We start from the raw sequence: 18,577 nt of genomic DNA, 5'->3' as shown, positions 1-18,577 counted from the left end.
TCATGATAATTCCATGATTACATTCCGTGAATTTGTCTACAATTACATGCTGACAGAATCTTTCCTCACATGCAAAAAAATTCGACCTGCGTGAGTTATGGGGTCTGTGACGAATGCTTTACGTTTTAGGGGGTGTAAAGTAAATTTGGATCGACATTTTCATTTTTCTATATCACCTTTCAGACTAACAAACCCGTCATAATTATTGATGTGAAGTATAGGGCTTGTATCAGGGTATATAATGGCACATATATTTTGATTCAAAACCATCATCGAGTGGACTATTTTAAATTCAATTTCATTATTTATGGGGTGGGGGACCTATGACACCATAGCCAAATCAAGTAAAATAGATGGACCAACTAATCACGTAACAACAGAAATTCGCCTACATATATATAGGCTGTAAATCATAGTTACCTGTGGTGTTTTATCGCTATTATGAGGTATTTAAAAGTCAAAATGTCGATTTGTGGATAATATGTATGTGGCATTAATTTTGTAAGTTTGGGCGTAAATCAAAACATGATTTTATGCCAACATTTGAGTTGATATAATCTATTTTATTCTTGAAGGTCGCGACGAAACATTCTTCATTGGCTTGCTGTAGCTTAGCTTATAGTACACAACAAAACAAATTAACAAATTAGAGTTTTTGAGCATATGTCTCATAGGTCCCATGGTCGTGTGCCTTTGGACCCACCGGGTGGGGACCGATGACACGTTCGAGCAAAAAATTTTAAACGTTTATAAATATTTTTTGAAAAGGCGGATATTCATGTAAATGTCCGTGATAGGTGGAGCTTGTATCGAAGTGTTGAGACAGCAAAAGATCTGCTATTCTCGGCTGCAGATTTGAAGGCCAGAGATCATTTTGTAATTTTTGATCCATCGGTACCACATCTCCCCTACATTACTGGTCAATCCTTTCACCATGGTCACTCTGATCGGGATATGTCCTTCTCATTGGTCGAGAATCGAGATATTTAGCTATATAAAACATTGTAGAATCCTCTTAGCATAGATCTGGTGCAAAAGACCATTACAAGTCGAGCACCAATATTAAACTCGTACAGGGTAGTGGGGTCATTAGGATTGGGGGCTAGTATGATTAGTGTTGGAGTTGGGGTTGGGGACTGGGATCCTTAGGGTTGTGGGTTAGAATAATTAGGATCCCCGCCCCCAACCATATTAACACTAACTCTTAACCGTGGACTGATCATATTGTGAACATAAGCAAACACACCTTCCTCTATAGCCGTACTCATAATCACGGTATCGCGCGCGGCCTTCACGAAACGCAATTTCTCCTGATTTCTGCTGATGATTTCACTCTATATTTGTCTGTTCTAGTTGCACTTCCAATGTACAAAGTGCCGACAGATTGGCGTGACTGTGGCTTTACGGAACACTAAACACGAACTTTATATTGACTTCACGATCCAGCAGTCCGCATGAACTCACACATTGCTGATAGTGAATGCTGACAATGGTAGCGAATTTCCTAATAGAATATTCCATTTTAAAACATTTACCCAGATACAAAGTAAACGGCTAATGCCAAAGTACTTTATTGAAATTACGCTTTTGCTTTCCAAGATAAAAGAATTAATGATATCATTAAGCAAACTCACCGCGATATGAGAAAAGGATATGTTGGATCTGTAAGAATAGCTTGGTGGACCCGAATATATGTACCAAAGGCAAAAGAGTTTATCCGTCAAAGCTCCATTTTCATACGCTGTGATGGTCGTTATGTCATTTCTCTGTTGCTTGAGCCAACTTTTCGATTTTCGAACCCGCAAGGTTATTGATTTTTAAATTAACCCCTGCATATGCGAAATTAAAAAACGTGCGACAGTGGCATATTTTGTGACACTGACCACACGCTGAAGAATATCAGATCAACGCACAGTTCGCGTCCCAATACATTATCTTAATCGTTACAAATTGTCTACTTTAAACGCCACTTTGAACTGCCAGTTATCGACCTATTCTATGGTCCTCTAATCTGAGTTTGCATTTCTTATGTTACTATGGTATGTTTTACGGCAGGGGTTCTTAAAAAGTATGGGTCGCAATTAGTTGAATTTGAGTCGCGACCTCATCAGAGCGATATTCTAACGTGGGTATGTAATGTTTGATTGCTTGTATGTAGGGTAGCATTCAAAACAAACGTATTTTAAACAAATGGCTTTAAAAAATGTTTTTTTTGCGGAACGTTGTCTAAAATTATGCCGTAATTGTGTGAATACTCTCGATAAAACATGAAGTGCGAGCCTACGGACGATATGCACCTGATATAGTCCAGAGCTTTGGAGCCGGAGCCCCGGAGCCGTGCATTTTCAGCGGAGCCGGAGCTCAATATAGATTTAAAGAGGAACCGGAGCCGGAGCTGGAGCCGGTTCTATGAACAGTAGCTCCGGCTCCGGTGTATTTCATATGCTATGCTTTTACTGATGGCTGAATTCACATAATTTTACGATAATCGTTCAAAAAATTGAGAAATGTTGCCTCGTTGGTACCACCTTTTCTAACTAACGAGTAACCATGTTTAATTGTTCATCCACAAACAAATGCGCCAAACCTGGTTAGTCTGGATTTGCTGCGCTTACTCCGTAATTACTGTATAACAGATATAACGTAAATAGGTAAATGCATCAAAGCAGCCCAGATCGCTATTGTAGTCCGCATAGCCAATAATTGCCGCAATGCGAGCTAGACAATGCGGTGTCCAAACTCTGCCCTGGTGTTGAATATAATAGAGCTATTAGTGATTGGATGTGCTCTTTCCAATTTCTAATCATCACTTTTGTGTATTCATTCTTTTCTGCTTGATACACTCGTATTCTTGAATTGCCACCGCGCAGTGTCACTTGCGAGCTTGCAGTATAATTGGTTACTGACTTGTACATTGTACGTACAGTGCACGACGTTGAAATAAGTTCTCAAATATTGATGAACCACCACACAGTGGCACTAATTTCGAGTTTATTCGATATGTTTGAGGGGGAACCTTCTATACTCCACTAAACTTGGTCGATAACGGACGGACTGGTAACGAGCGCACCAATATCGAATTAGAAGCCATTGGGTATATCGGGTAAAAGTAGATTTCTGCTGATGAAGTCGCGACATGCGCTCATTTCTGCAGTTACATATCTGAACAAATCGCGCCATTGTTTGGACTGCATGGCTTGATATTAACTAGCGAAGTACCGTCACATCACTGTTTTAATGCTGTATAATGTATACAATGTACATGCGATGTATGACAATGTACGCACATACAATGCAATGTGACATCACAATACAATATTTGTGACGTCATGACTATAAAAAAACATCTTTTAAACAAGGTCCCTGATTTAAACATGTTTGTTTTAAATCGATTTTTGTTTTAAATGCAACCCTACTTGTATGGAATTTCTTGCATCAAAAATCTCTTTGCGTGATCTCGCAATCCTTGCGCGATATCCTGTGGATATTTGTACAGCACATATCCAAGGTTTTTGGGTAGGCCTACTATATAGCTTCTCGGAGATGTGGTTACGAGAATATGGCTCGGTCATGATATCGTGTCGACCTTTGCGTTGCACAAATTGGTTCATGATGTCGTTGTAAGATTTTACCGACATTGGTTTCTGTGGAAATTTCTAAATTACTCTGGTAATACGTGGCAGCTAGGGCAGTGGGAGGGAAAGAGCGGGACCGTACGTGCCGCATCCCGTATATGACTTTTCAATACTTATAATGTACAGATATGACTCCAACTGTAATCGCAATTATGAAAGAACAGAAACGGTAACACCCAACGCTCGTCGATATAATGCCAGGTACAGCCTAAAATTGCTCGATCTCGGCCTTTTTTCAAAAAAAAAAATGAATTGCTGACGTAATTTATTGTGAACTTGTAAGGTCAACCAAATCTTTGGTTAGCACAACGGCGAAATTTGGGATTTTGACGCATTGGCGTATCCAGGGGTGACTATTAGTCACTGACTAAGGACCTTGCCGCGATCAAGAACAGAAATATACAATGTCCTATTCCCCTCACATTTTCCAAATTTTTTGTATTTCGCGGCTGATTGATTTGCTTTGCACTTTTTTACGACTTTTGTGTCACTAGTTTTGATGCTTTTAGTGGGCCTAACCTTCCCGAAAAATTGATACATACGTCGAATATTCAGAATGGAGTCTAACTGTATTCGAAATTACGAGAAAACGGAATAGCCCGGTATCACTTGAGACTGTTGGGATCGTTCAGTCTCGTGGTCCGCAGCACGCGGGAAGACCATTTCGGCTCCAGCCAGCCTCGAGCCAGGACACACCGATATATATAATGTTGGCAAGCATGCGACTCCGCGAGTAAGCTCCAATAAGGGTCGTCAGGGCTGAAATTTTGACCTAATATAATCGACGCGTGTTGGCCTAAACCTGTAGTGTACATGCTCTTAGTACACTGTCATTGCAATCTGAGCCCCGCGGTTTAAATGTGACCGGAACTATGCATGCAATATAAGCAAGTTCTGACATTGTTGATCGAATTGATTCGGTAAATGAAGTATTTTCGTGCAGATGGTATATGAATGTGCTGTTGCACACTAATTCATCATGACAAAAATGTTGACGATTTTGGTGCGCAGTAACATATGTCTTGCGAGGGACATATCGTCTACGACTACGTTACAAACCAACATCACACAACAAAAATGAAGCACAGTGAAATGCGATATGCAAGGTTGACGGGAGGCTCGATTCGATATGACAAATCTTCTGAGCCGAGCCAACCAAAGCCAACGTTTCCCAATCTAGCTCTGAAGAGCTTCTTGGAGGTACAGAACTTCAATATACAATTAAATAGTATATTCATATTGAAATGAACCCGAATATTTTCGGCTGACACTCGTCAGGGGTAATCGTCAGCAACTAGTAGAGAATTGGAAAGAACATTGTATATCAACAGTCGTATCACAAAATATTACGTCACCAGCATGAAATTTCGAATGAGAGAACGTTCAATGTACTATTTTTAGGTGATACACGAACTCCTTTTGTTGACAGAGTTTTGGTTGGTGTATTTTGATAAAAGTTGATTCCAAGGCACACAAATGGAATTGTGAACGACCTCGACCTACGATTCGAAATCGGTCGTCTCGATAATTATTCGCACAAATCGGATTATCCAACAGATGTTTGCCGATGGCAGAATTAATGGCCTTTGATCGATAACGAGTTATTGCGTTCTTTTTCTATTGTGAATTGCAAGGCCGGGTGAAGCGAGTTTGAGCGTTATCATTTCTGGACGTATTAGTGGAAAAGCGCAATACCAACAAATTTGAAACGTCTGTTTTCAGAAAACCGACATTCACAGGCCAATACCTCCGCTGGAATTCATTTAGTCCTCGGCGCAGAAAAATTAACCTCATAGGCACACTCGTGCATAGAGCGTTGATGATATGTTCGGGTAACAAACTGAGTTTAGAACTTGACTACATCCGAAAAATCTTACTTGATAACGGTTACCCTGAACACGTCATCAGCCGCGGCATGGAGAGGAAATTAACGCAATTCAACGCAGAAAAACGAGCAGAGCCCACCGCACGAACAATAAAAGATGTTTATATCCATTTACCTTGGATTGGCCCCATTTCCACCCGCTTTGAAAAACAATTGATTTCTGCTGTCGGTAAATGTTACGATACAGTCAAAACCAATGTGATTTTTACAACAACACAACTGCTCCCTTCAACACGCAAAGACGTGCTTCCTGCACTTCAACAAAGTAATGTAGTGTACGAATATAGGTGCCACTGTGATTGTGGCTACGTGGGAAGAACGTCAAGACGTCTGCAGGACCGCATAAACCAACATGTCCCCAGATTTATCAGAACACGTGCGTCACGCGATGTGAAAAGCTCACCCTTAACTCATCCACTTAAGATTGATGCTGATCGATCAAAGGCCATTAATTCTGCCATCGGCAAACATCTGTTGGATAATCCGATTTGTGCGAATAATTATCGAGACGACCGATTTCGAATCGTAGGTCGAGGTCGTTCACAATTCCATTTGTGTGCCTTGGAATCAACTTTTATCAAAATACACCAACCAAAACTCTGTCATCAAAAGGAGTTCGTGTATCACCTAAAAATAGTACATTGAACGTTCTCTCATTCGAAATTTCATGCTGGTGACGTAATATTTTGTGATACGACTGTTGATATACAATGTTCTTTCCAATTCTCTACTAGTTGCTGACGATTACCCCTGACGAGTGTCAGCCGAAAATATTCGGGTTCATTTCAATATGAATATACTATTCAATCTAGCTCTAAACGAAAGGTCATCAATCCTCAGTTGGCCGGCGCCATGGCCTGGAAAACCCCATGCGGATTTTTGGTCAAAAAATTGACCACCCCTACCCTATCCTATGATATAACAATCGTACCCGTACAGTACATCCTAAGCATTGGCCTGTCGACTTCCGAGATGAGTCTTGAAATTAACAAGAATACGGACTGCCGTTTTTGGAGTTTCTGCTGTTTTAAATGCACCGTGGAACACTATCTGCATAAGTTTATTAATAATTTCATCACTTCAAACACCACGACTGCAATACAATGACAAATTAGGAAACGATGGAGAAGTCTTTCAAATCAGACACCCACCCAAACCTAAGCGATGTACATAGGGGGCAATAAGAGTCATGAAAACTGGATGGCAAGAAATAAGGGATGACATAAACGAATAGTGATGAAATGAATGACGCACATGTCGATACTCGAGGTTGATATGTCAGATCGCGGTTCAGTAGTGGCGTCAATTAGCACTTCGTGCCTCCCCGTCTAAGGCACATTTGTCATATGAGATAGTCCACTCATGGCAGTCGTTAATTAAAGTACACTTGGTGCCATTTTTAAGATGTCATAAATGACGATGTAAGAGATAGAGAGAAATATTTATTGATTTGACCAACCGTAAAGAAAAACAAAACGTTGGCGGATGAAATAAAAATAAAGGAACTGAACGGTGTAGGTCATGGTGTGATCGATATAAATCTGGGTTTGGTCGACTGGTCCGATCACACCATGCATTCAACAAATTGCAGATACTATTTATAAATTTGGTTGCAATTGGTTGGAATTATTAAATTCATACCAACCATATTAATACGAGAAAATTCGGGGTAGTTTCCGTGCCCAGAGGAGGTCAGTAACTAAGTTCTTCTACTTTTCAAAGTACTTCAAGTCGGTTTTGCATACTTTTCAAACTACTCCTGCTTCCACTTGAAGAAGTTTTGTGATATAGCTACTTTTACCAGTAATTGTGTCGAAATTTAAGTCTTTTAATTTTACACGAGTAGCAACGCTGACTTCTTTGACCACTCTAGATCTTAATCCATCTCAAAACAACTGTAATATATTGTGATATAATATTTTAAGTAATGTGTGTGTGTAATATATGAAAATATATCTTAGGCTGGTCTGCCGCAACATCCCTTGGGTAGGTGAACTATAGCGTATATCTACTTTTGAAATATGAAGCTTCAAAATTCAATAACTTGACTTCAATAACTGCTCAAGTATTAGTTAAAACATACCGGAGAACTAAAGACTCTTGGAGGTACTTAATTTCAATGGACGATTGAGTAACCTACCATATTCATATTGAAATGTAAGCCGAATATTGTTGACTTACATTCGCCACGGGTAATTGTCAGCAACTATAGTAGAGAACTAGGATACAGGCAAGCTGAAAATATCTAGGTTACTTCAACATGAAGATCTTATTCAATTGTATACTACGGTAAAGTAATGTTTCGTTGATGAACGTCTGCCGTTTTAGGCATAAGATTTTTGGAACCGCCTTAAAAAGTACTCCTTCGAGGTCAAGCACTCCTTTGGGGCCTCTTCTTGGACAGAATCGTTAGCCGGTAGATTTGTCAGTAAAACGTCTTCATCAGCGTTGGCGAAATATGTTATCGATCTTCTCACGCGACTGGCACGAACCGGATCCTCCGGGATCACGACTCGATGAACCTGGAAGAATTTGTATACTTTTAGGATTGGGTATTGAGGCTACGAGTTGATTATCACAGCAGTACGAATGATGTGGAAAGATCAATTATGTAATAATAGAAAGATTATAATGGCGTATTTAAAACTTCATGTCAGTACGACGCTGTGCTCTCTAACATGAGCGATGGTCATATAGTTACTACAAACTAAGTAATACTTTATTAAAGAAGTACAGAAACAATAAAAAATATCATGATTATAAAGTCCATTTTATTTTGAACTATGAGCTGCGCAGTGCGCACGATACCTGACAATGACCACTCTTTTCAGCGACTAAGTCGATATTGGGGCTAGCGGGACACGTTAGCTGAAATACTATCTCCTCCATAAGCTTGATAATTTTTGAAGCCCTTAGCCGTTTGCGAAGCATCTTGGCAGTGTCTGAGCCATTGCACGTCCATGCAATACCGTCATTCATATCAGATGATTCTCCCTCGATGGAATGCCGTTTCAGCTAGTCATGAATTATGTTGTCGGGCGCAGGGGGATAGCTTATTTTGAAACAACAACAAGAACAACAACAACAATATTTTATAACTGAAATCCATTTCAGCATGGCGTTTTTCCGAAATCTCAAATTATATCGCGGACCGCAAAATACGACCTCGCGGGCCGCGTGTTGATGACCCCTGGTGTAAATCATAGCAATTACCGTCGACTTCAATCTTCCGCTAGTCCAAAACTCCATCATGTCACCGACGTTCAACAGAATGGTTTCGGGAATGAAGGGTACATCGAAAAATTCGCCATCCGAGCCTTGCACCTGATAGAATAAATTGCATAATTACAGTTATTAAATGTTAGCGATATGACTGTTCGACTGTCTCTAGTGTCTCACTTAACGCTCCAATTTAGAATACATTTTCAATGGATATATTGAATTACGGCCATCAAAATGTCGATGATCGCACATTTTTTTCGATTTCTCAGTTAACGTTTTTCATTACCCGTTTTTGTGCGATATAAATCATCTCTCGCTCAGCATCAACCATAGGGTTGTAGGGGCCTAACCAAGTCACAAGGTTCCGACTCTCATGTCAATCTCCTTTTTATAATTTCACTAGAGTCAAGTCGATTCATACTATTGAGAGTCGGGCACAAGTACAAACCATAGTGTTCACTCTCTATTCCAACTGTTGCTTTTAGGCTAATCCTCAGGGATCTTGGTTGAGGCTTCGGGTCCCCGGCGCCGCCCGGCAGATCCCAGTCTTTTTGTTGATATTGTACCCCTCGGCGAGTACGCAGTAACTTGAGGTAGTAGAGTCTTCGTCGTACTTTGCGACTTGGTCTACTCTGCTTACTGCCTATACTGCGCAGCACGTCCGAGCTGTACGTAATCATTACAAGCAATCAGCTAGCGGAGCGAGAGATACACGTCTGCACTCGGCGACTGACTAGACTAGACATCCGCGTCGGCACAGCGCCTCATCAACCAACTAGAGGCCACCGCCGCTCTTATTGGCCTCCAGATCAATGCCAAGAAGACTGAGGTTCTGGCCATACCAGCTCTGCCGGAGAACGCGACACCAATTCAACTGGGAGAAGTCAGGCTCAAGAATGTCAAGAGTTTTATATACCTCGGTATTGACGTCGCGGACTCTGGAAAAGCACTGACGGCGAGGCGAGCAAAGGCCTGGGGCGCGGCAAGACGGCTACATTGCCTCTTCCACCCAAGTGCCTCACCTCAACTCAAGACCCGCATTTTCCGTGCCACTGTCGAGCAGGTTCTTCTTTACGGAATAAAAGCACTCACGCTGACAGAAAAGCTGGCTAAGACACTCAACGCCAACTACGATGCACTCCTCCGCTACGCACTCGGCATCCACCACCCGGAGCACATATCCACCAATGCTCTGCGCAAACTCACAAAAACAGTCCCATGCCGTTTGCTGGCTGCTGAACGACGCTTACGCTTAATCGGTCATCTAGTGCGGCATCAAGACGCTCAACCAGCCCCCGCCATCATCAACCACATTCCGACAGAGCCATGGCGCAGAGGTGGCTGGAATAGAACCACATGGCGCTCAACAATAGAGACCGAGCTAGCGCAACGCGGGCTATCGCTCGAAGACGCCCACGACCGCCCACGCTGGAGGCGCTTGATAAGGGCCCAAAACTGATATCTTGATGTTCCTTTGTTTCCTGTTTTCTTTTGCCCTTTTATTTAATTGAAAGCCGATATATAAAAAAATATATTCCAAGTCATATTCAGTTCAGTTCTCTAGAACTCTTGGGTGTTAACGAATGCCTCTTATTCATAATATACTCATTTTTTACTTTTAACTTGTTTATTTAAACAGCTACATAACTCTATAATCGAGAAAGGCTGTCACATGAAAAAATGGTATCGAATGTATCGAGCCGAAAGTCTTGGTCAAATCATTCACTATGACTCGAGTGTAGATCAAGTCAATACCCAAAGTAACTCAAGTCGAGTCACCGAAAAACTGTGACTCGAGTCATTACGATCCTGTTATCAAGTCACCTGCAGACCACCGACGTCATCTTGAAAGAGCAACGTCAGCGAGCCGAAATCAGTGTGCTCCGAGATCCTTAACTGACCCTCCTCGAGCACGACGTCCCCAGTGATGCCAGGGTAATGAATCAGCTTCAATCGGCTGAAGTTGCCCTCGCAGTTGAGCAGTTTGTGAGAATCGGCCAGTATTTGGGGATCCTGAAGACAATCGGTAGGATTTTATTCCTCGATTTACACTCAAGGGTTAGGCAAAGGTAGCGGTGAATCTTTTAGTTGTCAAAGCACACTAATTAGAGCCAAATGCCAGTAATCAAATTCTAATCTAATTTGTGAAATCTAACGGTGATTGAATAATACCAATTGTTTCAATGTGAAGATGTAGGCACTGATGCGCACCATTTTCAGTCAATCTTTTTGGACGTAATGATATCAAATGTATGAACTATAGCACATACATTTCTTTCGACATATAGACTTGATTAGTATTCACAATAGTGACAGTGATATGTTCGATTTTTTTCAAATCCAAATTATATGCTTCAAATAAGCAGGGTTGTAACCAAGTCACAAGGTACCGAGTCACAAGTAAATCTCACTGTTATAGTTTGACTCGAGTCAATTCGAGTCATTTTAAATTGACCCCCGAGTCAAGTCCGAGTCCAAGTCAGTGAGTAGAGGGTAGATTCCGAGTCAAAGTGTTCTGACTCGAGTCCGAGTCCATTTCATTGTGTTCACTGTTCAGTTTTGAGTTCAATCCGGTCCGGTTCAATCTAATCTTTCAACTCTGCTCGAGTGATATAGAATGACTCGCATTCATGATATCGAGATTTTCCTCAGCCCTAGCAGTTTCTGGCCCTATTTTCGAAGTATCAGGACTGATAGACGTACTACCAATAGCGTGGTGACTTACTACTATTCTTTGAAGTTACAATGCAATGTCTGTCATGCCAGTCCTATAGTCTCGAGTCACACGACTTGGTATGAGTCATGCACAATAACTCGAGTGCAAGTCGAGGTAATACACAAATTGACTCGATTCGAGTCATTATAACCCCGAATTATATACATCGTCGATGGAGGTGTTGGTTATCGGTTTTATCGGTACAAAATTCTGAAACCGTTCGAGCTCTATTAATGACTAATGGCAGCTCTGAACAGGTGCAGTAGGGAAGTTCCATTCATGAAACCCATGCAAATCTATACAAACACTGCTTTCTCCTTGACAAAAGGCAACTTGAATAAATTAAGCAGTTTGGCTTCCAACTCTGTTGCATTAGTCCGAGAGTAGTGATATGTCATGCATATCTGTATTTCCCAACCAGTTGGTCGCGGCACATCGGCGGGTCACGAAGCTATATCAGGTGCGTCTTGAAGCATTTCAATATGTCGCAGAGGCTAGTTTTGGATGTTTTGCAATGCTCTCAATCTTCCAATTGATATGAGAGCTACCCTATAGGTATATAAAAAAAACTGTTGGAATACTGACGATTTTAAATCTGGTGGTTGGCAGTAAATAAGAGTACCTCAATTTTAGGTATTTCTGGATATTTTCCGAGTAAGAAAATCACACCAATAAAGACTAGACTTGACCTGATAATATCTAAGATGGAAACTCAATTTTCGCATTAATAACGAATAGCGTATGCAGAATTGCATATGTTGTTTCTTTTTTCGTTATTTTCTGTTCGTTTGGTCGTCATAACTCATTGTGGGTCGCAGCATTGACAGCATCTGGTGTTACGCGTGTCTTTCGCCGTCATGCTCAGGACAAAATACATTCGCTAGCGGCTCAAGTTTTCCACGCTTTTAATTTGCCGCCTCTTCGAAACGAGACTGCTACTCTCTGTCATTATGACCTCAAATAGCCTGGCTTTCGCCATCCTAGGCGTTTCTTAGACAAGACAAATCCCCTTGTTTCCGATTCGCATATCTTCGGCAAGAATAATTATTTATTGTCGTCGAGAGATACGACGCTCTTGACATAGTGTTACGAATGAGCCGGAATGTCGTTCACATGATCGAAAGCGCGGGTTAAATTGGCTTTAAGGAGATTTAAACAAATTCGACGCCCCGCTAATCCTATATCTTTCGCATTACCTGATCGCAGGCTCTGCCCGACGCATATATCCTGTTCCTAATCGGATCGCATGCCGAGTTAACCAAGTCCGTTTTCCAGGGCATGGTGTCCAACATATTCGCGAGTAATCTCAACTTTCGTGACGTAGCTTAAACGGTGTCTATATCTCGTAGGACTGGGCGAAATTGAGTGATTCGACTGTGAATCGTGTATTAGGCTTCGAGTCGTGTTTATTTTATGCGACAACAAAGATAAAGCCAGTTCTACATCACATACACGTAAATTGTTGTTTTGATCATCCATACTTAATAGGACTTTGAGATAATGATGTGGGTCGATTGTGGCTTCATGGAAATGTCACTTTCACTAACGCTCATGCCGTTGAATTATATTTTTAAATGATGTGATACCACTAATCGAGGTTTGAAGGCTTTGTTTCGGATAAAACAATCGAAACTATGATTTTTTGTGGTTGCAAAACCGGTACACACAAACATTCCGCATCATCCATACTCGTATGACGTCATAATGGATGATACTCGAATACTCAATTCAGACACGAATCATTCAGCTTCAGGTACTCAATTTTTTCCAGCCCTGGCTTCAAACATGACAACATTGCTTCGATTATGTCAAGATTCTGGGATGGTTTGATTTGCAGAATACGGAGCCCATTGGAACTGAGTCAGACATTCCTAAAATCTGCCGCAATTCCTCAATATCGGTGACTCTGTTTGGTAGTAGAGTCGAGTTCAAGTCATATTCAATCCATTTTACCTCTCTGCTTTGGTTATATCAAATGCCTCGCATTGATAATAAAGTAACTTTCCCACTCGTGACAGTTTCTGGCCCTATTTTCCAAGTACCAGCACTGATAGACCAGTGGTTCTCAAACAGGGGGGAGTGAAAGCATCTGAAGGGGACGCGAAGCTGCAGTCAACTGAAAATTATTTTTCGCGCTCTGCGCGATTTACCTCCAATTTATAGTTGTTGCTCTGTGTATAGTCCGAGTTTCATATTTGAGAATCTCTTACCAACAGTCTAGGGCAAGTTTTTGCAATTTTTTCAACTTTTTTACAGCTGCCTACAGCTCCCTAGATACTCAGAATCTATGTACTATGATGTTTTAAGCTGTTTGGAGGGATCTTATAGTGCAACCTTTTACAACTTTTCTCCATTTTTCATACCAATTTTTATCCCAACTTTTATCAAATATTGCGTCAAAATGTAAAGGAGTTATTTGAAAACATGCTATAAACCAGTGGTTCTCAACCTTTTTCACCTCGCGGACCGGTGAAATTTCAAAAAATGTCTGGCGGACCGGTGAACTTTCAAAATAGAAATGAAGCCAAAATGTAGAGTATGCAACCGTTTTTTTGCAATTATATGGTGCTAGAGAGTGAAATTTAGAGGGTTTTGATCGTATTTAATTATTATTCATGATGGCATTCATGTGATTTTATGGTAGTGAGTCTGCCGAGTCGAGGTAAAATTGCCTTGTACAGATAAATGTGCTACTGCCGAGAGACCTTTACTGTCTTTCGCTCCGAACGCCGTGGGCTTAACCGACCACGCCAATTCTAATATTATTCTTCTCTTTGACAATATCGAGAGAAGAACCGTATCGTAGTCGGACCAAGCACTTTTTCGTGCTACATTGCTCATTGCCCACAGCCACCAGAAACAGGCTACTCTGGCAACTACCTATACGAATACAATGCGTGCCGCAAGAAAACACATTACAGCAACTATACCGGCCATCCGCAAATCCGGGCTGAAAAAGCACTTCGCCAGCCCAACCCAAAAACGCTGGTCTTGGGGCGCCCACACGACGATAAGTCAAGCTTCCGGGGGCTTCACCCCCAGACCCTTCAGTTGGGTGGATGTTTTCACCTGTACTTGTGAGCACATCCATTCTTCTCAGCGTATAAGCACAGAGTTTACGTAGGATAGCTTAATCGCGCCAATAGTGAAAATTTTCGATCATTCACGAGTGAAGCGGTTTTCTCGCGGCCGAATTTTTAGCCCACCTTTTCGGAGTCCCATGTTAACCTATGCTTCATTATGCTTTGGCACGTCGTGGAGTGGTAATGGCTGACGCCGAAATACCTATAAATCATTCCGTATTTCTCAGAGAAGGGCACCTAAGTAATAGGTTAGGCGAGACATTGAGGGATACTAAATCGTACAAAGCGCGAAAAGAAATTGAAAAATGTTAGAAAAGGTTTCAATTATGCTATGATTTATGATTTATGTTCATTTGCGAAATAATTTTGAGCCCAATTCAAGCTCGGCCCTTCTCCAGTTGGGCGGTTTGAGGTGCCACCGTTACAGTCCTGCACAAAATGAATGAATCGAAAACCAATGATCAAACTGTGCTGTTTAGCGATGAGTTGGCTCGTATCTGTTCTGTGTACTTGTCACTTGCTTGTCGTCAAATGACACGTCTTGAACTTTAAGTCAAATCGAACATGTTTCCAGCCCTAAGATTACCTCACGAAGTTATCAATCAGTATAAAATTTGATGTTTTATTTATTTTATCAATGAACAAGCCTTCAACATTGCATCTTGAAATAAAAGTATAAAATTCTAATATGCCTGGCGGACCGGCAGGAATGTCGTCGCGGACCGGCACCGGTCCGCGGACCGGCGGTTGAGAACCACTGCTATAAACTATCTCTACAGGAACTAGCTTATACAATGGAGGCTTTGGAGTATCTCATACCCTACTAATTCAACAAAAATTACAAATGCAACTTTTTACTGCAACTTTTGTCAAAATTAAGTGCAACTTTCTCGCGATTGTAGTGCAACGAAAACTTGCCCAAGTCATAACCGTCCATGCCATTAAACTATATTCGATGTGATTGCTAGCATTCTGGTTGCATTTTGTGATGTTACGATGACGTGTCACGGCCTTTTTCAGTGTCATAAATATGGGGGGGGGGGGGGCGTGTGAGAATCACAATGAAATAGTTGTCTTGGACTGAGTGAGCCTTCAGTGATGTGGCTTGGTCAAATCATTCGCAATGACTTGAGCACAAGTCGGGTCGAGCTGTTGCCGTATTTAAAAAACTGACTCGAGTCACCCAAATATCGCGACTCGAGTCGAGTCGTGACTCGAACCATTAAAACCCTGGCAAAGTCCAAGGCTTTTCACGTCAAAGCGATGCTCTTACCTTGAGATCCATACCATAGCCGAGTGCCGAGAGAACTCTGAGAAGCAATTTTTTACACAACCGACTCAGTTCAGCGGTGCTTTCCTTCAGTCCTGGTACATCTGGCCACGGGGCGTCTTCATTTTTCATAGTCACACGGAAACCTTCCAGGTGATCGAAGGGGCGATTTGCGTTCAGTCTGAAATGAAAATCTCCAACCTGATATTGCAAGGTCACGTGTAATCCAAGTGGAGTCTGACAGATATCGTATTTTGAGTCGACACCACGATATATTCAGCAGATACTCAAAAGATATGGCATGTAGCTCATTTCCAATACTCCATGGCATTTACAAGATAACGTAATGGTAATAGCCATAGTTATGGTCATTGTGTTGGCACGCTCTGATTGTTCGGAACAATCGGCTTTTACGCCTCTTTCGGAGTTGCTCCATTGCCCTGGTCAGCAGACTTGGACAACAATAAATTTTCAGCTTTTCTGAATTAGATTAGAATTAGAATTAGAGCTCCACAGTTTTTTTCAAACTAGATTAGAATTAGAATTAGAACGGCACAGTTTTTCAAAATTAGATTAGAATTAGAATTAGAGCTACACAGCTTTTTTCAAATTAGATTAGAATTAGAATTAGAGCTACTAAGCTTTTTCCAGATTAGATTAGAATTAGAATTAGAGCTATACTTAGTTCGCAAAAACTTGGAAATTGAATGAAATTGTATATGGGAAATGAATACAGCAAAATGCAGTTCAAATCAAATCACAGTGCGTGGTGCAAAAGGCCGTGAGGCGACAAGCGCCACATATTTTTGTTTAATAAAGATGAGAATGGTTAACTTCTGTACACCAAGCTTGGCTCGATTTTACTATACTTTAATAAAATATTACTTTTTTTATGGTAACCGTGGGCATCGCCCATGTTAGTCAGAATGGCGATGTACTAACGTAAAGTTTTAGAAACTAGAATGTTGTTCGCAGACTACAAGCTACTCTAGCAGGCTATATTCGTCATAATATCTACTATGACTGCACGGTGTAAGTAAGGCGATGGCGGCTTGGCACTGGATTTCCCTGCGCAAGCGGGATATTCTTTTTAAATCACTGCAATAGTGCAATATGCCTCGGACAAAGAGGCATTTTCAGGAAAACAATAACTAGATTAGAACTAGAATTAGAGAATACGGACATTTCACAAACTAGATTAGAATTAGAATTAGAGCATAAGAACATTTCACAAATTTGATTAGAATTAGATTACTGGCATTTCGCTCCAATTTAGTGAAATTAGACAACTAGAATTATCTAGTTGTCCAAGTCTGCTGGCCAGAGTTTGATTTGTATTTTCGCAATCAGTGCGACACTGATTTCGATTCAGACCAGTTTTATAACATTTGAGCACTCGGATCGCCAGCTAAGGGACTATCAATTATGCTGGTTTTATACGGCTGATCAGTAGACCAGTGTTGGGATGACTCGAGTCATGACTTGACTCGAGTCAGACTCGAGTCACCTTTTTCGTGTGACTTGACTTGACTCGAGTCACTTTGCTAAAATGACTTGACTTGACTCGGCGTATCAAAATTAAAGATTGACTCGTGACTCGGAGCAAAATTCACGAGTCAATTTCAAGTCATCAAGGAATCGGTGTCGATAAAAATCACTGTATCTTGCATATGGTCGGATTGCTCGCGAAACGCTCGTGTAACCCGTGAGAGCGACTATAATCATTCAATGATCGTGCGTTTCACTGTGCCTCCATTGTTCTTTCACAAATAAATTGTCCGCAAACGAAGTGATCGAAGCTTATAGCTTACGATGTCGTAAACTAGTATAGTAAAGTAATGTAATAGCTAAATGTATATTTCTGTTTTATGTTCTTACCTTAACCAAACCTCTTGTTTTATTGATATTGAATTCGAATAGTTTATATTGGCATCAACCATTGGCGCATAGGTTCGAATTGTATCATATCAATTTGTAAATGGTTAATGTATTGCATCTTAACAATTCGTTTCTCTATTCTCTACTTTGGCTGGTAAACTGTGGCTATGCAATTACTTACTTAGTTCACCAGTTCTACGTATATATGAACGATACAGAGCCTTCTTGGGTGTATATTTAACTCTATATTCGTTCATGGGTTCAGAATCAATGACCACTCAATCTGTATTTCAGCCAGCTAGCAAAATCCAATGACGTAATCATGCTTCATACTTCGAAAAGGCAACTTGACTTGACTCGTGACTCGACTTGACTCGAGTCACCTCGAAAAATCGAGTGACTTGACTTGACTCGAGTCACCTTCGAAAATCGATTGACTTGACTTGACTCGAGTCTAAATGTGCAATGACTCGAAATGACTCGTGACTCGAAGGTAGTGACTTGATCCCAACACTGCAGTAGACCTCTCGGCATATTCAAGTGTGACGACTGAGTTGCGGATCTATCCCTAGGTTAGTAATCTATGGTGCAATCTCCAGCCGGGTCAGACCAAAGACCTGATTAGTAACACTGGTATCCATGACTTGCCCAGCTTGGCACTGGGCATTACCAGGATAGCATGGAAGGGTGGTCCAAGACTTAGAAAGCCTTACAGTCCTATATCTGCACCTTTCTTGTCCATCGGCATATGCACATCATCAACTCATGGTATGCATACGCACAGATCGTGTGTATGTGTATCATGAGTCGGTGTATATGCTGCAAAAAAAATCAAACACAGAAATAGGGTTGGAACTAAGTCACAAGCTTCCGAATTACAAGTCAATG

At 41.2% G+C, this 18,577-nt stretch overlaps 1 protein-coding gene across 4 annotated transcripts in view; it reads right to left on the bottom strand.

The window, feature by feature from the left end:
* Nucleotides 1-6,944: 6,944 nt before the first annotated feature.
* LOC145440340 (uncharacterized) overlaps nucleotides 6,945-18,577 on the bottom strand; it is a 36,395-nt gene continuing 24,762 nt past the window's right edge. For 2 of the 4 annotated variants that reach the window (XM_080317912.1, XM_080317913.1), the window contains exons 3-6: nucleotides 15,815-15,992; nucleotides 10,567-10,755; nucleotides 8,734-8,844; nucleotides 6,945-8,042 (exon numbers count right to left, since the gene is read on the bottom strand). In XM_080317912.1, coding sequence (XP_080174038.1) covers nucleotides 7,845-8,042; nucleotides 8,734-8,844; nucleotides 10,567-10,755; nucleotides 15,815-15,992 — 676 coding nt within the window. In that variant the 3' untranslated portion in view covers nucleotides 6,945-7,844. Of the gene's footprint in view, nucleotides 8,043-8,328; nucleotides 8,845-10,566; nucleotides 10,756-15,814; nucleotides 15,993-18,577 lie in introns of all 4 variants that reach the window. The other 2 variants (XM_080317914.1, XM_080317911.1) reach the window with 2 other exon arrangements.

Source organism: Botryllus schlosseri, chromosome 6 (assembly GCF_051294905.1).
Source record: "Botryllus schlosseri isolate E-star chromosome 6, Bs_hap1, whole genome shotgun sequence".
Classification (NCBI taxonomy): domain Eukaryota; kingdom Metazoa; phylum Chordata; class Ascidiacea; order Stolidobranchia; family Styelidae; genus Botryllus; species Botryllus schlosseri.
This window is presented reverse-complemented; position numbering and strand designations above follow the sequence as displayed.